At 42.9% G+C, this 18894-nt stretch overlaps 1 protein-coding gene across 3 annotated transcripts in view; it reads right to left on the reverse strand.

Annotated features, from left to right (window-relative positions):
* The window catches only part of cacnb3b (calcium channel, voltage-dependent, beta 3b), a 117053-nt gene that overhangs the window by 78502 nt on the left and 19657 nt on the right, over positions 1-18894 (reverse strand). For 2 of the 3 annotated variants that reach the window (XM_034172341.1, XM_034172340.1), the window contains exon 1: positions 4731-4795. The exons of the other annotated variant lie outside the window; for it this stretch is intronic. In XM_034172341.1, coding sequence (XP_034028232.1) covers positions 4731-4775 — 45 coding nt within the window. In that variant the 5' untranslated portion in view covers positions 4776-4795. Of the gene's footprint in view, positions 1-4730; positions 4796-18894 lie in introns of those variants that run through there. 3 annotated transcript variants of the gene reach the window in all.

Raw genomic sequence — 18894 nt, forward strand, 5'->3', positions numbered from 1 at the left:
CGGCGGACTCCGTCCATGCATTGATTACAGAGGGCTGAACGAGATCACGGTTCGCAACCGATACCCGTTACCTCTGTTGGATTCAGTGTTCACGCCCCTGCATAGAGCCCAAATTTTCACGAAATTGGATCTTAGGAATGCTTATCACCTGGTTCAGATCCGGGAGGGAGACGAGTGGAAGACGGCATTTAACACCCCATTAGGTCACTTTGAGTACCTGGTCATGCCGTTCGGCCTCACCAATGTGCCCGCGACGTTCCAAGCATTGGTTAATGACGTCTTGCGGGACTTCCTGCATCGGTTTGTCTTCGTATATCTAGACGATATACTCATCTTTTCTCCGGATCCTGAGACCCATGTCAAGCATGTACGTCAGGTCCTACAGCGGTTGTTGGAGAACCGGCTGTTTGTGAAGGGCGAGAAGTGTGAGTTCCACCGCACTTCTTTGTCTTTCCTGGGGTTCATAATCTCCTCCAACTCCGTCGCCCCTGATCCGGCCAAGGTTGAGGCGGTGAGAGATTGGCCCCAACCAACGAACCGTAGGAAACTACAACAGTTCCTTGGTTTTGCAAATTTCTACCGGAGGTTCATCAAGGGCTACAGTCAGGTAGTTAGCCCTCTGACAGCCCTGACCTCCACAAAAGTCCCCTTCACCTGGTCGGATCGGTGCGAAGCCGCGTTTAGGGAGTTGAAACGCCGGTTCTCGACTGCACCGGTTCTGGTGCAGCCCGATCCCAAGCGCCAGTTTGTTGTTGAAGTGGATGCGTCTGACTCAGGGATAGGAGCCGTGCTGTCCCAGAGCGGGGAGTCCGACAAGGTTCTCCATCCATGTGCCTACTTTTCCCGCAGGTTGACCCCAGCTGAACGGAACTATGACGTCGGCAATCGGGAACTTCTTGCGGTGAAGGAGGCTCTTGAGGAGTGGAGACACCTGTTGGAGGGAGCATCGGTACCATTTACGGTTTTCACGGACCATCGGAACCTGGAGTACATCCGGACCGCGAAGCGTCTGAACCCCAGGCAAGCCCGCTGGTTGCTGTTCTTCGGGCGTCCCGGGTGCATGAAGAGGATGTCAAGACCGAGCCGTCAGACCCCCCTGACACCATCATCCCCGAGTCCACTGTCGTGGCCACCCTTACCTGGGACGTGGAGAAGACCATCCAGGAGGCCCTGACACGGAGCCCGGACCCGGGGACAGGTCCGAAGGACAAGCTGTATGTCCCACCAGAGGCCAGGAATGCGGTCCTTGACTTCTGTCACGGTTCCAAGCTCTCCTGTTATCCAGGGGAGCAAAGGACCGTGGTAGTGGTCCGGCAGCGCTTCTGGTGGGCGTCTATGGAAGCCGACGTCCGGGAATATGTCCAGGCCTGCACCACCTGTGCCAGGGGCAAAGCCGACCACCACAAGGCCCAAGGCCTCCTCCAGCCTCTGCCCGTGCCTCGTCGCCCCTGGTCTCATATTGGCCTGGACTTTGTCACGGGCCTCCCGCCGTCCCAGGGCAACACCACCATCTTAACGATAGTGGACCGGTTCTCCAAGGCAGCCCACTTCGTGGCCCTCCCGAAGCTCCTGACGGCCCAGGAGACTGCAGACCTCCTGGTCCACCACGTCGTGCGTCTGCATGGGATTCCAGCAGACATTGTCTCAGATCGTGGTCCTCAGTTCTCCTCCCAGGTCTGGAGGAGTTTCTGCAGGGAACTGGGGGCCACCGTCAGTCTCTCATCTGGGTACCACCCCCAGACGAACGGGCAGGCAGAGCGGACGAACCAGGAACTGGCGCAGGCCCTCCGCTGCATGACCTCCGCGCACCCGATGGCCTGGAGTGACCATCTGGCCTGGATCAAGTACGCTCATAATAGCCAAGTTTCATCTGCCACCGGCCTCTCCCCGTTTGAGGTGTGTTTGGGGTACCAGCCCCCATTGTTTCCGCTAGTGGAGGGAGAGGTCGGGGTGCCCTCGGTCCAGGCCCATCTGAGGAAGTGCCGTCGGGTGTGGCATACCGCCCGCTCTGCCCTGCTCAGAGCCCGGACGAGGGCTAAAGCCCATGCAGACCGCCGGCGTTCCCCGGCCCCTGCATACCAGCCCGGGCAGGAGGTTTGGCTATCCACAAAGGACATCCCCCTGCAGGTGGAATCCCAGAAGCTCAAGGACAGGTACATAGGACCTTTTGCCATAACCAAAGTCCTCAGTCCGTCCGCAGTGAAGCTGGTAGCTTCAGCTTCACTGCGGATTCATCCAGTGTTCCATACCTCAAGGATCAAACCCTACCACACGTCGACTCTCTGCACCCCCGGACCGGCGCCGCCTCCTGCCCGGATCATAGCTGGAGAGCCTGCCTGGACCGTGCGCAGGCTCCTGGATGTCCGTCGAAAGGGCCGGGGGTTCCAGTATCTGGTGGACTGGGAGGGGTATGGACCCGAAGAACGCTCCTGGGTGAAGAGGAGCTTCATCCTGGACCCGGCCCTCCTGGCCGACTTCTACCGGCGGCACCCGGACAAGCCTGGTCGGACGCCAGGAGGCGCCCGTTGAGGGGGGGGTCCTGTTGTGTGGGCCACTGAAGAGGAGGTACTGCTGGCCCACCACCACCAGATGGCGCCCTGCTTGGAGTGCGGGCTTCAAGCACGAGAGGGTGCCGGAGCCACTGGGAGTGACAGCTGTCACTCTTCATCAGCACCAGCTGTCACTCAGCCAACTCATCACCATCTCCATAAAGGCCGGATTGCGACTCCACCTCCTCGCTGAGAAATCAACTACCAATCAGGTAATTTTCTCTGCTGACTCAAAACATTGAGTAATAATCTGAACTTCTTTGCAGCCATTTTCCTGTGGTGTGTCCTTATCTGTGGGATTGGCGTTTGGTGTGATCAGCGACGGCTTCGCTTCACACCCCAACCAGATAAGTGGTTAGACAGGAGCTGCACGAGTGTGTGATTGGAGGTGGAGGTGCTCCCTCCTTACTGAATACAGACTGTGGGATTACTGAGTGTGCGACCTCACACTCATCAGGACTGTCTCTGTTCTCTGCCAGCAGTACCGGGTCTGACTGCTGAAGACAGCGGCCACCTGGGGCGCAGGGCTTGGTGGCTCCGGTGTTCTTCAGCTCCATTGGCAGTGGAAGCTGTGTGGATCTGGCTCTTCTCTCGCCAGGCGTCTTCTATCGTCGAGCCTGCCCACACGTCACCTGGTGTATGATTGACAGTCACTATATTGTTATTGTCTGTACGTCGTTGTGTGATTCACAACATTAAATTGTTATTTTTGGCTTATCCATTGTCCGTTCATTTACGCCCCCTGTTGTGGGTCCGTGTCACGACACTTTCACAACAAAAAGTTCCCTGAAAAAGCCAAAGTCAATTGCATTATTTTCATAATCACCATAATCACTGGAAGCCAAAATTGTAGTTTCAATCAAAATTCAATAAAGCATCATATGAAACTGCTGTTTTGTGATGTTAAACGTGGCACTGATTGCCAAAATGGCTCCAGCATGCGCCACTCATCAACCAAATTTAATGAAAACATCATCAAAAATCAGGCCTTCAGTCAAGTCAACACAATATTCCACCACAGAGCACTCAGGGTGTAGAATCAGACAAACTCATTCTGCCTCATTGCAGAGCTTTAACTGTCGAAACCCTGCTACTAAATGCACAGTGCTCGGATCAATATTGGAATCTAATACAATTACAGACGAGTATTTGTCTCAGAGTTGGAACAGCACTTTCTTAATGTGTCTGGCAAAACTCTCCCACGCCGCTGTGTTTCCTGACTGCCGGTATCTTGACTTTTAAAAAGGTAATAAACTTGGCTTTTGAAAGAAAATGGGAAGAGATGACAAGAAATGTTTCACATGCTGAAAACTCTACTAGGGCATGATTAGATAATAACACTGCAGCAATCACTGACTCTCACCAGCAGAGGGTAGCATGCTCGTTACACACAACTTGTCTTTGTGCAACATCTTCAGTGATTCACACTGACTGGTGGCCTAATTCTACTGTCCTGACTGAGTTGTGCTGTAGCTAAAATATAACATCCAGTAACACACTGAGCAGCACTTTACCTCCTTTTTTTGGTTTTGATAACACTTTTAAATAAATGTTTAGACATTTTAGCAAGTCCCTTCAACTGCTTCCTTGTTTGCACTTGGGGTCACTGCAGCAAATCTAAGGTAGGTCTGATTGTTGAAGTGGCACAGGTTTAATGCCGGATGCCCTTCGTAGCCCAACTCCACATTACATGGAGAAATGTGGCAGGAGTGGGGTTTGAACCGGGAACCAAGTGTGGTAACCGCTTGGCCACGATCCCTAGTGTAGACATTTTTACAACGTAATAATGGTCTCCAAAAGGCTGTTGGGCAGCTTATAAATGATAGTATCATCACCTAGGATCAACAAAGGAAATAAAAGCTCCTACACAACGCTTGAAATACTTGAAGCCTGCAAAGAATAATCCATGAAGTTCAACAGATGGGTCTCTCAGTGAGGTACAAGTTCAAACCAGATCTGCAAAGTCCTCCAAAAGTCCAGATAGAGTCCAATATGAATGAAGCAAGATGAGGGAGGAGAGAAAAAAGAGAGTGGAGATACTCAAAAAAGTGGCTGAACAACAAAAGAGACTTCTGGTGAGACAAGAGAACAGACAATTTGTCAGAGTGGACAGATGGGGGGCTCAGAGATGAACAGACCAAGCTGCATGTCAAGCAATTTAAAAAGGAGCATCAACAGTACCTTCTTACAGATGAGTCCTGTAGCGCTCGAGTCGGATGCAGACATGATTCTGCTGCCACTGCTCTCTTCCCCCCCATTTCGCAAGAAAGCAGAGCCCTCCTCCCATCAAGCCGTGGTTAGGAGAGAGAGAGAGAGCGAGCGGGCGAGCAGTGCATTCAGCCTAAGTGCTACACAGCTGACGCTGCTGCCTCAACAGCCATTTCCCATACAAAATTGATGCTCTGACTGCAGCAATGGTATGCACATGCCTGCATGCTGGTACAGTGGGCTCCTTCATCTTCAGCCTCTCTGTCTCCCTGTGAGGAAACAATCACATTTGGCTTTATTCATCCCCTTATGTCTCCCTTCTGGCATAAATCTCATGGACCTTTTTTCACTTTGCCTCACTTCACATGGTCAGCCATGCATTTGCTTCAACACAAACTTTGCATTTCAGGCATCAAAAATGTCTTCTTCTGAAAAAGCAGCCAAATCCATGGGTTTGAGCCTATGGCATTCACTCCAGTATTATGGGGCATCATTTTAAACTGAGGATGCACACACTGTCTGCAGATGGACCACGTTCACTGATTATCACAATCACCGACCTATAATAAGCAACATTAAGTACTAGCGCATCTACAGATACGACGCTAACTGTAGCCTTTAAATATGAAATTCGAAAACAGTGCAATACTTGTTCATTCACTCATGATTTAATATGTCTCCCCACCAGAGGGAGCAAATCACCTGGAACTTTTTGGAGCATTTGTTTTTCAATCAGTTGAGGCCCCATTATCACAGCTATATTGATGTCTTCCTTCATGTTCAGAACAGGTTTCAGTATACTTTGAAGCAGTGTTACGTTATCCATGACCAATTTGCAGTACCACTGAAAACATTTGGCACCATCCCCAGTCACACGTTCTATCTATTATTTAATTCCAATTTTACTTTCCCGTTCTTTTATATATTTCATTTCATATTTGCACCCATAGTGGGCATTGTGTTTCTATGTTGTTAGCAGGTTTGAGCAGAGTTGAGAGTGCTCAGGAGGCAGAGAAACTACATGTGTGCTTCAACCACAGTGCTTCATAATATATTTGACAATTTATCGCACATCCACTAAGCATCCATGTCTTGTTAGCTGATGTATATGTGAACTTGTGTGACTCCACTACCCAACCAGCAGGAGGCAGGTACATCTGTGGATATGACAGAGACAAAACAAGTTTGCTGTTTCAGTCAGTCTGAACCAATGTTCACCAGATGCAATAGAGTTTGCCTTATTTTGGTGATATGGTGCATTTACTTTATGAAAAACAGTGGAATTGTAACAGAGCGACACCTGACCTACAATAACCACGTCAACCACAAAATCAACAAAGCAAACAATATGATGGCACTGATAAGACGAAGCTTCACTCATTTGAAAGAAACCACCAAGTGGCTCTACATGTCATGATTCATGGCATGGAATGAACAGAATGCTGGACACAATATGCAGACTCACAGACTCAAGTGGTGAAGCAATAAAAAAAGCTTTATCTTACATTAACAGGCTCAGGTACGGGTCACAGGAAATCACACAGCATAGCAACGGTAACTGGCAAACATGAGGCTGAGGCATGGTCAAAAACAGGCAGGGTTCAAAAACACAGTGAGTCCAAATACACAAGGCTGTGGCAAAAAGTAAGGTCAAACATGAAGCAAGGTCAAACACGGCAGAGCAGACAGTCATGGACAAAACAAGAGCAAAGTAAGGCTAGAACACAAACAATAAGGTCAAACAAACTGGCAGAGAACAGACAAAGGTGAGAGAAGCTGGTGCAAGATAGTGCAGTGACACAAATGCAAAGTGAACAGAACCTGACAAGATGATGAACCTAAAACCACAATGATCAAAACAGAATACCAAAACCAAACATGAACAAAGCCCAAATCCAAATATAAACCAGAAACAATTACAAGAACTGAAAAGTGCTCAAGAAGAAAATAACAGCTAAGACTAAACTAGAATGAACTCACATGTGGCAAAAGTATCATAAACAGGTAATTCAACATATAACTACATTGGTAAAATGGAAAATAAAACCGGTGTTGCAGACCGAACGGTCCCCCTAAAAATCAGTCCCCCCGATGACGCGGTTCACAGATTAACACCTTGTTTCTGCTTCAAACTGCACACCAGTCATCATCTGTCTCAGCAAAAGATATCTGAAGTTTTGTACAGCAATCATTTCCACATAAATTCAGCATTATTTCATCATAAAAGGCAGCGGAAGCGATCAGACTACCACAACTAAATGAGCTGCTAGCTGATGCGTTCATTGCGCGTCGGACATTTCAAAGCGTCACAGAATTTCGCTTCGTTTCTGCTTAAAACTGACTTTAGAATGATTTAAGAGGTTTTACCTTCATCATCTGATGGTTAATAATCCCATTAATCCATTTGACTGCTTTGGGTGAAAAGACTCCATCCCATACGTGCTGCTGTGGTCCAAAATGATTCATGCATGGATGTAAAAGGTGGACCAATTATAAGGGGCGGGCCATTCGGTCTGCAACACCGGTGACTAAAGTAACCATACACTGAAATTCAAAAACAGAAGATCAAAGACTGGGGACATGGGCACAGACAAGAGACAAAATCATGACATGAACCAGGCACGGGGCAGAGCATGACACGACAACGCAACTGTTCATCCACACCTTGAGTACGGAAACACAATGTGGAGTCAGTCAATAAAGAAGGATATGACATCATTAGAGAATGTGCAAAGAAGAACCACAAAGGTGATTCCACCCTTTTAAGACCTGAGCTTCGACAGACAAAGAAAATTATATTGACCAACCCACTGATGTGGAGATGATAGAGATGGTGGCCCATATATATGACGAGGAAGCAATGCCTCACTCAGAAAAGTAGCAAGACAAGGGGAAGCAGCTTGAAGCTGATCAAACCTTGCTGTAGCACTAACATAGAGCTGAACAGCATCACACAGACTTACAATAATTTAGTAGAAAAGGTCATTTGACCTCCAAGCACTCTTGCCTTTGAGCAAAAACTTGAGCAGCTTTGGGCTAAACTGGAAGTGAAATACAATTTTGAAGCTGATAGAGATGTCAAAACAAATGTCAGAACCAACCAACCAACCACCAAACGAACATCCAGATATACAGGACCAACACAAGGACTATCTATGTATCTATGGACCCCGTTACACAGGAAAGCGTCATTTGTGAGTCTGTTGTGCACTGTAAAACTTTGCCAAGATGCAGAAGGGACACGAAAATACCTTTCTGTGTAACTGCTTCAGCGTCCCTTGTGCGTCATTGTTGTCTACGGTGGTGTTAGGTGTCACATTTCCACAGAGATCTAACGCTTTTTTACATATATGCAGGATTTGAGCGGTTTGCTGTGGTCTAAACACATGATGTCATATTTAATCACTGTTTGTGCACACTCCAAAAGACAGTGATAGAGGCAGCGAGAGAGAGAGAGAGAGAGTTGGACAAAACCAGCTAAATTTTAAATGATTAATTTTGCCACACTCTTCAGTTTGGATTTATCTTTTGTGCATACATGTGTCGTGTGTTTATCCGTCATTCAAGCGAATGGCTTCAGCTAAATTACATCACTGTATAATTAACACCTTTCACTGGACTGTCTATGGCTGGAAAACAACATGAAAAATGGAAATATTAAAAAAAAAAATTAAAGTGACTGAAAACAAGCCACGTGATTGTTGTCCAGTTCAGAAAACTCACTTGTCCTCTTTCAGCCAGAGGTCCACACAGAGTGCTGCTAGCCCCCAAAACGTGAATCAGCTGCAAATTGAGAATTATCCACAAACTGTTAATTGCAAAACGTGAATACTGAACAAATATTTCCCGAAACGTGAAAGCAGGTCTCACAAAATGTGACTATCATTCATGATATGTATATATACTTGTATATAAAACAGAGTTTTATGGATTTCAGTTTACGGATCAATTACTACAGGAAATCTTGATCGCAAACCCTATCACCGCAAACATGATTTTTTGTTGTTTAGTACAGCCGGTGAGGCGGGGAGGTGATCCGAGTGGCCTCTCGCTTCTGGAGTCAATCACCCAACCCACTCCAGGGACAGTGGCAGGTGCGGAGTTTGACTGGGGCGGTACAACTGTCAAACAGTAGTGTAGGTGTCAAACTCAGGGACAGTGGTGGTCCTAGGGCGAAACCCCCTGCGTGCGCCCCCCCCCCGCGCACACTAACGTGGCCACCACCTCCACCCCACCACCCATGAAAATACTAACTTCGTCCAGAACACCCACAATCCCACAAATTAACTCACAACAGCTATTTTCAAGAACAAATTTCCGGTTTTAATGTCTACTGCAATAACAAACACAAAGATAAACAATAATTACTTCAATAAAGTTTTTGAACATAAAAAAAACAAAAGACTCAGTGACTTCACATTACAACTATGTACAGTACAGGTATTTAAGAAAGCACAACTGCACTACATCACCACCCGATGGGCAAAATATTGCACGTCATTCAGTTTTACCAACAGAGTGCACTTTGCATTATCATAGAGTACCATTCACCATAATGAACAAGACTTAAACCTCCATTAAAGTCGCACCATATAAATAACAAAAGAAGTTAAACAATCTGTATATTACAGAATACCATGAAGTGACAAAAAATGTACAAAAACAACCCTATAAATTAAAGTGGAAAAAATGGTAAAGCGCAATCATGTATCATAAATAAATGAACTAACGACAGAGGTAAATTCTGTACCCATTACTGTACACATAAGAAGAAATAACAAACACTATTGTGTATCATAAGTAACAGGAAGCAACAAGTGAAGAAGTTAACACTCTTTAAAGGCAAAAATGGCAAACCACAATAATTTGTCATAAATAACAAGAAGTGCAAAAGAAGTAAGAGGAAAACAACAGTCTATATACATAAGTTTGCAGGAGGGCATCATAACTGTTTGCCACAGTGCTCACTATCCGTGACGTGAAATTCCATCGAGTAGGAGCATTTCTGGGCAACCTTGAGCAGCCTGCAGACTCAAGAAAAGACATCCTCTTTGTGGATTTTGAGAAAAATGTGGCAAACCCAGAGAGTGATGCAAAAAATATTCTGCACTCAGATAAGCATTTAGCCCCCTGAGACAGAACCAGATTCAGTCTGTGTGCATAGCAACGCACAAACATTGCACTGGGGGCTGTTGCTTTAACTTTGGCCTGCAAACCATTGAGAGATGAAGCCATGACAGCAGCCATGGCTTCTTCGTAAGGAAGACTATCAAATGGCTTCGCCAAAATCTGGTCCACAACATTCAAATTGTCTGCCATTATGTGCAGTTTGCTACCTAGCTAGCTCGCTAGCTGGGACTGGCGCGAGGCTCGTGTGAAGTTTGTCCGCCTGTGAGTTGCTTTGTGACGGTGGAGGAGCTCAGCAGCACCCGCTGCTCGCTAGGGACAGAAACTGCGACAGACGTCAGACAGAGTGATAGAAGTCAGTCTCCAAACACAAGCAGCTACAAAAAAACACACCAGAAATAGAAGCTCGATTAGTCGCTAGTCGTTTTTAACAAAGAAAATGCCGCTAAGAGGATTAGGAAAGTCTCCGGTTCAACTCAGAACAGAATGAAAATTTAAAAAAATGCTCCCACGGATGCAGAAGCTGAGCATCCGGGTCGGCCGAGGCCAGCCCACTGCCCCATAGACCCCAGACACGCTGAGTGTCCGATGGGCGGGACAAAGCCCAGCATTTATCCAGTGACTCGTCTCGTTTCGCTGCAGTCTTTGCTTCGCTATTAAACTCTGTGGTCGCTCAGCGTCCACACTGTTTAAAGCACTGTGAAGCTGCGGGATTATGTAAATCAATACATACCTTTTTCCTTTGCTCGTTTCTTCTTTCTTTTTCTTTCGAAATTGGGCACCTGATGGCTTTGATCGTTTCCTATCCATGATTATGTCTTACTCCGTTTCGACCACCTCCTCATCCAAACATTGAATGATTCCCCCCTCCTCCTGCACAAACTCTGCACTGTGCAGCGTTGCTCACCTAACGCGAGAGGTGAGATGGGGGGGGGGGGGGGGCGCTCTGCCATAACGTAACCACGAACTCCCCCGTCAGGACAAAAATTCCCACCATAATAGACAGTAATAATGACAATAATTATTGTCAATCAAATGTTTTATTATTACTACCATTTTTTTAATTGCTATTGATATTGCAGGTGTCATTCCTTAAGCCATTTTCATATGTCAATAAATTCCCCACATTTACTCAGAAAATGACTATTTAAAGGACTATTCTTGTGTGTGTCGATGGTAATTCTGTCTCAATATATATATATATATATATATATATATATATATATATATATATATATATATATATATATATATATATCATACATGCGAACATACATACACAAAATACACACATACATCACCTATACACACATGTATACACATAATACATATACACATATACAATTATGCTACATTAATTTAATTATTTTATTAATTTAATTACCTTAACTTTTTTATTAATTTATCATTATTATTATCATTATTTTCTTTTTTTTTCCCCCTTCCCCTCCTTCCCCATTTGTCATGTGTGTGGTGCATTAAAAGATGCAAAGTATTTTGTAAACCTGCTGCCAGAGAGGGGTCGCCCCCTGACGCAGGTCCACCCTTTGCTGAATGTCCTACGCTCTGCATTAAAAGACAAGGTTTTGGAGTCTGCTGGCAGAAGGGGGAGACCTTTGAGCAACAGACCCCCACTTGCCGACCCTGATCTGGTGATAATGATGTAAGTGATGTAAGAGGGGGAAACAAGGAGGAAAGAAAAGGAAAAGTCTTTTTATGTATCAATAAACTTACATACTCGTATGTACATATTTATATAAATGTAAACATAAATATACATATATGTATATATACATACATACACATATATATATATATACATACATACATACATACACACGCATACACACACATACACATATATATACGCATACATATATACATACATACATATACATGTTTCCCCCTCTCTCTAAGTTATTACCATCATCACTATACTTCTATTTGACTAGCATTTCAACTACAGGATCATGATGTATAAAAATAATACTTTTGACCATGGTTACGACACCGGCAATAACAGGTATTATGCAAATATGTTAACATCTATTATATTAACAAACATATAGTAAGATTTTATTATCATTATTATCATTTTTTTTATAATATAGTTTACAATTATGGCTATGGTATATATAATTAAATTGATGTACAGGATAATTCCAGGTATTTTATGAAAGTTTGTGTGTCCTAGCGAGACCCCTTCTATTGCTGACAAGGCAAAAAAGCAAAGGTAAATTAACTAGAAATAAATTAAAAAGACGTGACGATCACACACCTCTCTCCTCATTCATGTATTTCAACTCATGTATTTTTTTGAATTGATGGATGTTAGGACATCGCTTGAGCTGAGGTGCCAAACTATTCCACAGCTTAATGCCACACAGGGACACACAGAAACATTTCCTGGTAGTTCTCACTGCCTCGACTTTAAAGTTACCACATCCCCTCAAGTTATAGCTTCCTTCTCTCTGGGTGAAGAGACTCAAAATATTACTGGGTAATGAGTTTTTACTGGCTTTATATAATAATTGTGCAGTGTGAAAATTAACCAGATCTGGCATTTTCAACAATTTGGATTGCAAAAATAGACTATTTGTGTGATCAAGATATCCTACCTTATATATGATTTACCACATTAATAAGTTTGCTATAGTTATCACTGGAATAGAATATATTGGTATCATCTGCAAATAATAATTTTAATAATTGTGACACATTAAATATGTCATTTATATAAAGATTAAAACAATGTGGACCCAGTATGGATCCCTGTGGGACCCCACAAAGGATGCCCAAACACCCAGATTTAAATGCACCCATCTGCACAAACTGATGTCTCTCCGTTAAATAGCTTTGAATCCAGTTCCAAGCCACTCCCCTGATACCATATCTTTCCAATTTATTGAGTAGAATTGAGTGATTAAGTGTGTCAAACGCTTTCTTTAAATCAATGAATATTCCAACTATATAGTTTTTACTATCTAAGGTGTTTGTAATCTCTTCTATTGCTTCAATTATTACAAGTGAAGTTGACCTACCAGACCTAAACCCATATTGACATTCGTTAATTATGTTATATTTTTCTATAAAGGATCCTAACCTGTTGTTAAAAAGCTTTTCTAAAATTTTGGAAAATTGTGGAAGTAGAGAGACCGGTCTGTAGTTTGTGAAGATAGGTTTATTTCCATTTTTGTATAGTGGAATAACTTTTGCCATCTTCATTTTGTTCGGGAATGTCCCAGTTTGAAATGACAAGGGTTTTGATATGCTTTTGATTATTGTTTTTACTAGCTTCATATCTATGTCATAACAGTCAGTTGATTTTTTATTTTTACATTTATTAACAATATCTATTATTTCGGCTTCACTAACACTGGAGAGAAACATTGTGTTTGGATTGATTTTTATGATTGATATTCCTGCTCTTTGTTACAACCATCAGGAATTTTTGCTGCCAAGTCGGGTCCAATATTAACAAAGAAGTTATTAAAATCATTAACTATGTTATACATATTATAGATGTCCTTGTTCTTATCAATAAAATAATTTGGATAAGAATTACCTCTTACCTTATTTTTGATTATAGTGTTAAGAATTTCCAAGATTCTCTTGGTGTCATTTTTATTATTATTTAATAGATTGGTATAATATAATTTCTTGCTGGCTCTGATTATATTAGTTAGTTTGTTTTTATATAATTTATATCTGTGTTCAGATTCTTTTGTCCTTAGTCTAACAAATTGTCTGTATAATGTATTCTTCTTTTTACAAGCATTTTGTAGACCTTTTGTTAACCATGGACTTTTGGCGACAGTACTGTTTTTGTTGACTTGGCGTATTGGACAATTTATCTCATATAATGAATTGAAAATGTCTAGAAATTTATTGAAGGCACATTGATGTGAACAAGCAGGCGGCAAAGAAAAGGAAGCCTATGGACCATCTACAAAGTGCAAAAAACAAAAGAGTCACCAGAAAAATATTCAATAAATTCATGTGTGGTGTCATCAAATTCACTGAACACATCAATGGTCTCCTGCTGGTTATACAGCTCTTTTGATCATCAGAGTAAACATAGGTGTTTGACAATAAATGGCTTCACCCAACCACGAACCATGAGTGGAAAAAAACTTTTTGTCTTATTCATACTCTCTGAAAAATGGCCAAAAAAAAAAAAAAAATTCTGCCAGGGTATGTAAATGTTTGAGCACAACTGTATGCACATGTGATTTCTTAGTTTTTTATTATTTTTAATAAATTTGCAAAAAATGTAAAAAATATATTTCATGTTGTCATTATGGGGTGTTGTGAGTAGAATTTTGAGGGTAAAAATGAATTTACTCCATTTTGGAATAAGCCTGTAACATAAAAAGAAAAAGTGAAGTGCTCTGAATACTTTCCAGATGCACTTATACTGGATGACAGAACAGCACCCGCCCGCCTGCCTGTCTACGCCCTCCTGACAGGAAGGTGATGCATGAGCATACAGAACAGAAATGCAGTGGTGAGTCACCAGGCAGCCAAATACAGTCCATCAGAAGTCTTAATAAGCAAGCAGAGAGTTGCCTATTGTGGGAGACAGCCTGGATGTTCCTGGCAAGCCGGGGCTGCAGCTTTCTCCTCTCCAGGTCGCCCCAGGCACTGAAGACTTTACTCTGGCCTCCATTATGCTGCCAGCATACGCTCGCTCACTCTCATTCAACTTTGGCTGCTCAGAATTAAGTGCACTCCATCAGAGCTTTCAGGGCCATATTACTGCATGCCATGAAGCACACACACACACACACACACACACACACACGCACAAATGCAAATTATTGTCGTTAGAGGATCTAGAGTCCCTCGGCTGCCTCTGGAAGTGAGAAGATAGAGGGAGTATTTACATCATTAGTGCTGCACTGAGAGCCACGGCTGCTCAAACACATGGACCCAGGGAGGGAGAGGAAAGACAGAGAGGAAGAGGTTTTTACTTTATGAGAAAGCCTTGTTTGCTGTTCTCATTATGTTTACTATTAAAACTCTTTAAATTTAAGTGAAAGAGAGAGAAAAAGAAAAGAATCAATCAAAATCAATCAATCAATCAATCAATCAAAAAAAGAATCAATGAATATCAAAGAGACAAAAAGTACAGAGAGGGGTGAAAAAGAGGTGTAGATCAGAATAACAGGACTATCAGCAGAGAGGGTTTTTTTTGTTTCGTTATTATTTTTAGCATTTGGATGATCTAAATATAGAGCTCCTCTCTAATTGTCCTATTACTGTCTGAAAACTGGGAGTACAAAATGGACAGTAAGTTCCTTCGGCTGCTCCCTTGTTTTCACTCTGGGTCGCCACAGCAGATCCGAGGTGGATCTGCATGTTGATTTGGCACAAGTTTTATGCCAAATGCCCTTCATGACGCAATTCAACATTACATGGAGAAATGGGCAGGGGTGGGGTTTGAACTGGGAATCTTCCGCACTGAACCCAAGGGCACTAACCACTTCAAAATGGACATTGGAGGTTACCAAAGTTCAATAAGTTTTGATGAATTCCCTCAAGAAAGCGGAAAGCTGATATAAAACTTGCCTCAACTCACTGATGCCAAAACGGCCGTCGGAATGTGACAGATAATGCTACATGCATCCATTCATTTTCTATACCCACTTACTCCAATTAATGGTCACGGGGCAGGGAGGGGGAGGTGGAGCCTATCACAGCAGTCATAGGGTGTGAGGCAGGGTACACCCTGGACAGGATGCCAGTCTATCACAGGGCCACATATAGACAGATAAACTCATTCAAAACTCACCTACACTCAAATTTAGAGTCATCTGTTTGGCTCGCCTGCTTGTCTTTGGAAGTGGCAGGAAGCTGGAGCACCCAGAGAACCCACATGAACTCCACACAGAAAAGACCAGGTGGGAAGCAATCCCACAACCTTCTTGCTGAGGCAACAGTGCTAACCACTAATCTACCATGCCACTCAGAAAAAAAAAGATATTTAACACTCAATGTTAATTTATTTGGGGTTGTCTCAAATCAACACAGGATCAAAATTGTAAATATGGCACACCTAATCGTTGGTAGGTTTTGCCTTAACCAAATTCTTGTGGTAGCCATCAACAGGCATCTGCCAGAATTCAGGCTGGCTATTTGATCGCTTGTGCCAGAATGGGTAGAGTTCAAAGTCTCCGGGTATGGATCCAATACTTAAGCACAGTCCAAAAAGTTGGGACAATACGGAAAATGCAAATAATTAAAAACAAAAAACAGTGATTCTTATGTTGACTTTGAACAGTTTTGTGTGGTCAACTTCACTTCAGGGCAGCAGTGTGGCTGGCTTAGCAGTTGGCACTGTCCCCTCACAGTGAGAAGCGTTTGTGTGGGTTCTCCAAATGTGCTCCAGTCTCTTCCCACTTCCAAAAAACATGCAATTTAGGTGAAGTGGAACCTTTTAATTGACCATAAAAAAAAACAAAAAAAAAACACCATTTTGCACAACTGTAACTTTTCATTACATCCACCAAGGACATACTAAAATCATCAGCGTTATTTATTTATTTGTTTGTCTTTTAACAGGATTACGTCAAAACTACTACAGGGATTTTGACAAAAATTTCACCACAGATAGATAGACTCCATTAAATTTTGGTGGTGATCTGGATCCGGATTCTGGATCGACATTTCACTTAATATAGGCTTTGAAAGATTACGTTTAAAAAAAACCCTACTTTATGGATTCTCACCAAATTTTCACCACCAATAGATATTCAGCCATGGAAGACTCCACTGAATTTTGGAGGTGAACCCGATGTGGATTCTGGATCAAGATTTCACTCATAGGCTTTGAAGGATTATGTCAAAACTACTTCACGGATTCTCACCAAATTTGCACCACAGATAGATATTAGGGCATACAAGATTCCACTGAATTTTGAAGGTGATCCAGATCTGAATTGGCAGTCATCAGAATTCGACTGAATACACCACAAAGACAAGATATTTAATGTTCAAACTGATAAACTTTATTGTTTTTGTGCAAATATTTGCTCATTTTTAAATGGATGCCTGCAACATGTTTCAAAAAAGCTGGGACAGTGGTATGTTTGCCACTGTGTTACATCACCTTTCCTTCTAACAACACTCAATAAGTGTTTGGGAACTGATAACACTAATTGTTGAAGCTTTGTAGGTGGAATTCTTTCTCATTCTTGCTTGATGTACGACTTTAGTTGTTCAACAGTCCGGGGTCTCCATTGTCGTATTTTGTGTTTCATAATGTGCCACACATTTTTAATGGGCGACAGGTCTGGACTGCAGGCAGGCCAGTCTAGTATCTGCACTCTTTTACCTTGAAGCCATGCTGTTGTAACACATGCAGAATGTGGCTTGGCATTGTCTTGCTGAAATAAGCAGGGACGTCCAAAAGATGTTGCTTGGATGGCAGCATGTGTTGCTCCAAAACCTGGATGTATCTTTCAGCATTGATGGTGCCATCACAGATGTGTAAGTTGCTCATGCCATGGGCACTAACACACCCCCATACCATCACAGATGCTGGCTTTTGAACTTTGCGCTGGTAACAATCTGGATGGTCTTTTTCCACTTTTGTCTGGAGGACACAACGTCCATGATTTCCAAAAACAATTTGAAATGTGGACTCATCAGACCACAGCACACTTTTCCACTTTGCATCTGTCCATTTCAAATGAGCTCGGGCTCAGAGAAGGCAGCGGCATTTCTGGATGTTGTTGATGTATGGCTTTCGCTTTGCGTGGTAGAGTTTTAACTTGCACTTGTAGATGTAGCGACGAACTGTGTTAACTGACAATGGTTTTCTGAAGTGTTCCTGAGCCCACACGGTAAGATCCTTTTCACAATGATGTTGCTTTTTAATGCAGTGCTGCCTGAGGGATCAAAGGTCACGTGCATTCAATGTTGGTTTTCGGGCTTGCTGCTTACATGTGGAAAGTTCTCCAGATTCTCTGTATCTTCTGATTATATTATGGACTGTAGATGATGGAATCCCTAAATTCCTTGCAATTGAACGTTGAGAAACATTGTTCTTAAACTGTTGGACTATTTTTTCATGCAGGGGTTCATAAAGTGGTGATACTCATCCCATCTTTGCTTGTGAATGGCTGAGCCTTTTGGGGATGCTCCTTTTATACCGAATCATGACACTCACCTGTTTCCAATTAACCTGTTCACCTGTGGAATGTTCCAAACAGGTGTCCTTTGAGCATTCATCAACTTTCCCAGTCTTTTGTTGCCCCTGTCCCAGCTTTTTTGAAATGTGTTACAGTCATCCATTTGAAAATGAGCAAATATTTGCACAAAAACTAAAAAAGTCTATCAGTTTGAACATTAAATATCTTCTCTTTGTGATGCATTCAATTGAATTAGGTTGAAGAGGATTTGCAAATCATTGTATTCTGTATTTATTTACATTTCACACAATGTTTCAACTTCATTGGAATTGGGGTTGTACATGTCATTTCTTTGCTTTTTTATTTTTAATACATTTGCAAAAAACTAAAAAAAAAAACTTTTTCACATTGTCTATTACAGGGTATTGGGTGTAGGAGTTTCAGGAAAAGTTTTTTTCATCCATTTTGGGAAAAGGCTATAACATAACAAAATGTGAACAATATGAAGTGCTGTGAATACTTTCTGGATGCGCTGTAGCTTTTAATGCCTTCACTCATCCCACCCATTAATGTTTTAATCTTACACCTGAACCAAAGTTAGCCTGTTCGCTGGAGCTTTATTTCTTTGAGAACTGGGAGACGTGTTCAGACTTCATTCATCCTGCCCAGGTCATGCAGGTCTCAGCCTGGAGTTAGGCAGAGACGGCAACATTTGAAACTGCCCCATTTGAGCTTCCAAACCGCTCTTAAGAAAACCTATGGGTGATGTCACAGATGGTTTGTCCATTGTATATACAGTCTGTGGAAAGAAGCAGTCATCAGCCCCTGAAGGGGGAGCAGTCAGTGTAACCTAGTGTTCGAATATTTGAACTGTG

The sequence above is a fragment of the Thalassophryne amazonica genome, chromosome 6, assembly GCF_902500255.1.
Source record: "Thalassophryne amazonica chromosome 6, fThaAma1.1, whole genome shotgun sequence".
In the NCBI taxonomy this organism is placed as follows: domain Eukaryota; kingdom Metazoa; phylum Chordata; class Actinopteri; order Batrachoidiformes; family Batrachoididae; genus Thalassophryne; species Thalassophryne amazonica.